The 7,385-nt window shown below is 39.3% G+C and overlaps 1 protein-coding gene across 1 annotated transcript in view; it reads right to left on the minus strand.

Moving 5' to 3' along the window:
- Positions 1–7,121, minus strand: part of LOC110103085 (adenylate kinase 5, chloroplastic-like) — a gene marked incomplete at its 5' end in the record, with an annotated part of 84,966 nt that extends 77,845 nt beyond the window's left edge. Inside the window, 2 exons of the mRNA XM_020831644.2 lie at positions 6,799–6,927; positions 7,053–7,121. Coding sequence (XP_020687303.2) covers positions 6,799–6,927; positions 7,053–7,121 — 198 coding nt within the window. The remainder of the gene's footprint in view (positions 1–6,798; positions 6,928–7,052) is intronic.
- Between the last annotated feature and the right edge of the window lie 264 nt (positions 7,122–7,385).

Here is a 7,385-nt window from a genome sequence, read left to right on the forward strand (position 1 = left end):
CTCTCTCTCTCTCTCTCTCTCTCTCTCTCTCTCTCTCTCTCTCTCTCTCGGCTTCTCTAAGATCGGGATCGGCACAGGCAGAGAGGCCGGCTGGAGATCGGGCAAGGCTTCGGATGCTTGCGGGTAGCGAATGGGAGAGAGGAGTTCGGGAAGTGTCGTGGAAGGAGGGAGAAGTAGTCTCTCTCTCTCTCTCTCTCGGCTTCTCTAAGATCGGGATCGGCACAGGCAGAGAGGCCGGCTGGAGATCGGGGAAGGCTTCGGATGCTTGCGGGTAGCGAATGGGAGAGAGGAGTTCGGGAAGTGTCGTGGAAGGAGGGAGAAGTAGTCGTGCGTGGTAGTGGAGTCGGAGGGCAGAGAAAGTGGAGAAGCAGAGAGCTCGGGGGAAGAGGAGATTTTTTTTTTGTGGAAGGAGAAGAGGGAGTTCGGCAGTGGAGAGGGTAGCGAATGAGAAGGTCTCGGCAGTGGAGGGAGGAAGTAGTGAAAGAAATCTCCATTCCTTCGCTATTTAACGACCTCTGCGGACGCTCGATCGAGGCTTCCACGGGATTCATGGGCAGGATTTACGGAGATGAGACACGAACGGCGCCGACTGCACAGTAATTCAACGAAATTTCTTGCTGGATTTTGGGAGGGATTACGAGATCCATCGGGCAAGGTATGATTTTGAGCTCATTTTTTGTTTTCCTTTGGATATGGTATGCAGGTCAACAGAAGAATGAAATGCAAATTGGAAATTGCAAACTCTTGAAAGTCCTTTGAACATTTAGTTATTCAAAGAAGGGAATACACTCTTCGAATTTGAGTTAGAAGAATAAGGGTAAGAAGATGAATTTGGATGCTTTCCTACAATCTTTGACTTGTAGGAAAGATGAAAGGAAATGCAACTTGAAGGTTGCAAAGTGGAAGACTTTCTTTGAGCATTTGGCGTTCAAAGAAGGGGACATCCACTCACCCAATTTGAGTGAATGGAATAAGAAGAATTCCTACAACTTTTGAATTGTAGAAATAAGAGAAGGAACATGCAACTTGTGGTTTGCAAATCCATAAATGTTCCTTAAACTTTTGATGTTTAAAGGAACAAATTCATTTGTCTAATTTGAGGCTAGGCAAATTAAGGGGAATTGGGAGATTTCCTATAATTTAGAATTGTAGGAAAAGAAGTAGCCCAAAATGCAACTTAGAGGTTGCAAATTGGAGTGGTTTCTTTGAACGCTCGGTGTCTAAAGAAGGGATTCATCCTCCCAATTTGGGTTTGGGAGTATGAATACGGATTTAAACTCTCCTACGATCATGACTTGTAGGAAAGAGAGAGGAAGATGCAACTTATGGGTTGCAAGCTCAAGAACATTCTTTGAACATTTGATGTTCAAAAAGACGTGTACATTCTCCTAATTTTAGGTTTTAGGAGAATGAGAGGATTTTCCTACAACTTTTGGGTTGTAGAAAGAGGGAAATCATGTGCAACTTGGAGGTTGCAAGTTAGAGAAATTTCCTTGAGCATTTGGTGTTCAAAGAAAATGACACACATTCACTTGATTTAGGCTAGGTAAATGGAGAGGTTTTTTACACTTCTTGTTTGGTAGAAGGAGGAAATAATGTGTAACTTGGAGGTTCCACATTCATGGATGTCTTTGAACATTTGATGTTCAAAAGAGAATAATCATTCTCCTAAATTTGGGTTTAGGAGAACAAAAAAAAGAAGACTTTCTACAATTCTTAAGTTGTAGAAGAGAGAAGCAACAAACAACATTTGGATTGCATGTTGAAAGAGGAGGAGCTTTCATTTGCTTATTTAGTGACTAAGCAAATGTTGAAGACTAGGATTTGAATATTATATCTAAGGGATTACTAATTGGTTTGTAACCCAATAAATAAAAGATTAGATAAGCTTCCTATAACTTTGGGGTTGAAGGAAGAAAATGTAACTTAGAAAGTTACAAAATTCATAGGAGGCCTTTGAATATTTGGTATTCAAAGAGGGTGATCATTCACTTAACTTTGGGTTAGGTGAATGGAAAAGAAAGACTAGGATTTGGGTCCTAAGCCTAAGCGGGATGTTCAATTATTAAACTTAGGTTCAAACAATTAAGAGAAAAAACTTAAAAGTTTGGTTCTAAGTTCAACAACCCCATGTGATAGTAAGTAGAAGTTTAGGAAAAGCTTCAAACTATTATACATGGGGGGAGAAGTGGCATTTGTTTGTTGATTTTGCATTTCAACAAACAAAGAAGAGGAAATAACCTAGGATTGATCCTAGAGTTAAAGGATTTATGCAATGACATGTTTAAAGGCTTGAGGAGCCTTAAAATATCTTGCATGAGAAAGGATATGTTGGTTTTTTGTGTTCCAACAAATGGGAAAAACTTAAAGTTTACTTTTAAGCTCAAAAGTTTAAGGCATGATGTATTTTGGGATCTAGAGAAATCCATAACACAACACATGATGAAGGTGGGTGGTAGCTTCTAAGATAGACTAAGAGACATGCAATGAGGTATTTTAAGCTTTGAAAAGGCTTCAAATGTCATGCACAAAAGGAGAGGAAAATTGTTTGTTGATCTTGTTTCAACAAACAAGAGGTGGATGACTTAGAATTTGTTTCTAAGATTTGACCATCATGTAATGATGTTTGATTGGAGTATTTGGAGATTCCAAATTATCATATATGAGGGAGAGGGGTATTCATTTGTCAATTTTATGATTTAACAAACGAAGGGAAAGAAAAGATTGGTTGGTTTTATGTTCCAACACAAGGGTTGATAGTTTAGAGTTTGGTTCCAAACTACAAAGATTCATGTGTAGAAGGAGCATTTAGAGTATTAGATAGTCTCTAAATACAACACATGAGTGAAGTGTTTGTTGATCAGGTGCTCCAACAAACTAAGTAGGATGACTTGAGAGTTTGGTCTCAAGTTCAAGTGATCCACATGGACATTTGGAGCTTAGAGAGGCTCCAAAATATCACTTATGAAAGTGCATGCATTTGTTGATTTTTGCCTCAACAAAAGGGAGATGGCTTAGGACTTGTTCCTAAAGTCATGATGGTTAAGGTTGATGGGATATTTTGGGGCCTTGAGGAAGCTCCAAAATGCCCAAAATGAAGGGTCATGGACAAATGCTTGTTGATCTTGCATCAATAAACAAAATGTCACAAACCTAGGATTTTGGTCCTAAGTCAAAAGGTTTCATGCATCGAAGTGTTTGGAGCCTTGAGGTGCTCCAAACCATTATGCATGGGGAAGGGAAGACTTGATTGGAGAATTCCCGATTCATGGAACGATCTCTAAATCAATTTTGGCATGATTTGAGAGGTTTGATAGGGTGGACTTGCCCATATTACCCTTCTAGAAAGACAATATATGATATCATCTAAGGGACCTAAAGACATAGGATGGAATATCATTAGAAATCCTATGGATAGGCTCTAAGAATTAGTTTTCTAGAGTCTAAGGGGAGCCTAAGGGTGAAGGCTTTCGATTGCCTTTTCGAAAGCTTCACCAAGTGCCCAAGTTATGTGTTAAAACCCTTAACCCATCAACTTACAAACTATACTAAACATGTCCAACAAACTTCCAATATATGATGGGGTGCAATCTATAAGTTCCTTGAAGCCATAGACCACCCCATCTTTGTTTTGCAAGCATCCATAAGTTTGGTGGGCATATTCATGGTTTTGCAAATTGTAGGTACAAGGATCATAGCCATTGACATAGAGCGAACATTCAAAGACAACAACTCACATAAGCTTAATTTAATATTAAGAAATAAAAGCGCATAATAAAAAGAGTTTCGCTTTGTCTCCCTAAATTTGGAGAAGTTCAACTGTCTTCCAATCAATCTATTGGTTGTGGGATTTGAAACATGAACCAATAATGCTCATAAACGATCCCACAACCTCATAAAAAATAATTGGAATGCATGTTTGAACACCTAACAAACTTAAAGGAGAATGTGAATGTCATGGCGGTGTAAACCTATCACATGCATACTAATTTTGTCATAACATGCAAGTTTTAGGGGTATGTTAACGTGTGTCACACTTAGACAAGAGACCTCGCACTTCTACACTTCATTGGACATTGGGTGAGCCACTAAACCTAGGGTTTGGTCAAAGGTAAGAGCACTAAACATGACATGGATATTATTTGCATGCAAAAATAGGGACGTCAAACATAAGTTCAACGCCCCATCGCCACGCCGCTATCTTTTTAGCTCTCACATGAGAGCAAATCATGGAAACTTACTTAATTTTCATGATTTAAACAAATGAACAGCGGAGATACGATTTTAGGAGAGCGAAAATTGAAGTTTCTAAGGACCTAGGGCTTGGAGGCGTCAACCACATAACAATTGGCCTTGGGGGACCCTAGGTTTCACTAAGTTTCAAAGGTATACCTTCTCCGGTTTGTCCTAGCGCTCCAAATTTCTATCCAAGCTGCTGTCCAAGGTCCGCTCCAAGCTCCAAAGTCGCTCCAAGCTTCGATTCAAGCTCCAAAGTCGCTGTCCAAGCTGCTCCGGAACTCGCTGCTGCTGTCCAAGGCGCTTTGAAGGCCCCAAATCGCTGTTTGGGGGATTTAGAAGCCTTCCTTTGCTGTTTGGAAGTCTCCAATAGCTCCCACCTCGCTCCGAGGTCGCCGGAGTTGAAAGAGGAAGGAGGAAGAGCCACTAACTTCGTCGATTTTGGAGGAAGAGAGTAAATGGGAGTCTCAACCTTTGAATTGCTTCCTTGGAATGAGAAAAAGAGCTCAAATCCTCAACTCCACCTCCTCCTTCACTTAGGAGAGCCGCACACCTGCGGCTTTGGCTCGTTGGAAGAAGGGGGACGGGCAGCAGAGAGGGAGCCGACACCTCCAGGAGGTTCGGCCGAAGGCGTCGCACGTGAGGGGGGCGCGAACGGGCTGGAAGTCGCGCGAAGGACTCTGGCGTGGACGAGCTTCGCCTGGTACTCCTGCTCCCGTTCTCTCTCGCTCTCTCCTCTCTGGGTCGCTGGATGGGTCTCACGAAACGAACAGGGGAGCCGAATGAGGCTCCCCACTGCTTCTCCCGCTCTCTTGTCCTGCTCTGGCTTCAGACGGACAGCCCAGGGGACCGCCCAAATGAGCCTATGAGGCTTCCTCGTTGCTTGAAACGAGGGGAATGTACTTGAGTACATTGAACCCAAATTTTGAGTGAGATTTGAGAGAATATCTCAGCCTTAGGTTTCAAAATTCTGATTTGGGAAGCTGGTTTAGCCCAAGGCTCGACCCGAACCGATTTGAGTCGATTTGGGTCCGATTTCGTTCGATCGAGTCAATTTTGCAAAATTGAACTCAGATCGATGCCGAATAGCGTCGAATTGGGCTTGACGAGGTTCGATTTAAATTGATTTGATTTTAATTAAATTAAATTAAATCTAATTTAATCAAATTGAGGCTTAATTGGATTAATCTTGCCTCGACGACGGTCAATTGGGTCGATCGAGCGCGATCAACCTTTGTCGGGCTCGATCGGGGTCGAGCCGATGCGAAAATATTCGTCAACAATTGGTAGCCAATGAATAAAGAAGCCATAGGTTACACATTAAATGCGAAGAGGATACGTCATTACATTCAAGGTACCATATCCAATGAACTCTTATATACTTTTGATGATCTCAATTTTATGAGTTTTAATATGGCGATTTGGGAACAAATATGGATGATAATAAAAAACATTATAGGATCTGTTTTATAATTAGATGATATTGCATTCACAAAAAACACGATCTATTATTACTCTCTTTAATTGTGAAGCAGAATATACAGAGGCATCATAATGCATGCATTATGAAATTTGCTTTAGGAGACTCCAAAAATTGTTGTCTTACAAATATCAATATTGATAGCCAATCGACATTCACATTCCAAAAATAAAAATCCATCATCAAAGGAGCAAGCACAGCTATATATGCTATAACTTTATTCATAAAAATGTGAAAGAGAAAGAAGTGGAGCTTATTTACATGAGAAGATATGATAAAGTTGAGATATCTTCGCTAAATCACGTGCAACAGATCCATTTCATAAACTCAAGTATCTTTTTGGCAAATCATATAAGACAATTAAGTTTAAGGGGGGTATTGAAAATTAAAACTTTATTTTAAATTAAAGAATTATAAGGGTGGGTTGCATAGAATTCTAAACATAAAGTTATTTTTATGAAAGCATTAAACGTAAATCATGCATGTACAAAAAATACAAAGAGTCATGAGCATATTAAGAGCCAATTTTGATTTTGTAATGTAACATTTGGATAACTTTGTCATAACTCATTAAAGTTCTATTGCATTAAGAAACCTCAATGGGGTCATTTTGGAATCATGAGCCAAATAATTTGAGCATAAAACTCCTTTAAATGTCATTTCTATTTTTTTGTCTAATTTATGCTAGCCATTTTATTTCTCCTAATTTCTATCACACTCGGGAATTCTCATAAATGGAAAGTTATCTTCGCCAAATCACGTGCAACAGATCCAAAGAATTTCTTACAATTCTTTGGAAGGCTATTGATCTTTGAACAAAACTACTCATGAAATTTCACAAGCATTTCATAGATTCATAGATTGTTAGTTTATAACAAGATCAGACTTTACCGATTATTGTATAATTTATCAACGAACACTATACCTAAATCTAAATTCTGTAGAGAGCAATAGATGTGGGTAACATTTTCCTTCATTAATCAACTTTAAAACACAGGCAAAAGTGTATGATTTCGCATGCAACCCTAGTGACAAACTGATTTATGATTTATAATACATGAGACCAAGCAACAACATCTTACCTTTAATCGGGTTCTTTTACCTTCGACAGCCTTCTGTGTAGATTGTAGCACATCATAATAAAAGTACTCCCGTATTTCCTTGGAATGAGGAATGTTATTCAGCCTAGTAGGGATCCCACGCCACTTTTCCTGTGAATAGAATGTTCAGCAAGAAAGTGCAATATTCAAGTACTTCCATAAATTTATTCTTTTGAGCAAATAATCACCCAATTGTTTTGGAAAGATCAAATAAAAAATAACGTCATCAGAATCACCTGGCTCGAAAATGAAACGGTGGATCCCCCAACTTCAACTGGATGTTCTATAAGCAAGTGGAAAGCAGAAAATTACAAAAATGTTGAAACTTCAAAAATCACGGGCAGAATTCAGAAAATGTTAGTACCAACAAACATAAAGCGTATATAGAATTAAAACAATGATTCGTGGAAATTTAAGGCCAAAGAGGGCCACTTTTCCAAAAGTTTTGCAAGCATATTCCAATTTACAATCCAAGAATTGAACAACAGCCACACGGTACAATGAAAATTAACAAAAAAAAGGAAAGGTTCTAAAGCACAAGAAATAATACATGGGCCAAATCAGATTTT

Source organism: Dendrobium catenatum, unplaced genomic scaffold (genome assembly GCF_001605985.2).
Source record: "Dendrobium catenatum unplaced genomic scaffold, ASM160598v2 original_scaffold_235402, whole genome shotgun sequence".
NCBI lineage: Eukaryota > Viridiplantae > Streptophyta > Magnoliopsida > Asparagales > Orchidaceae > Dendrobium > Dendrobium catenatum.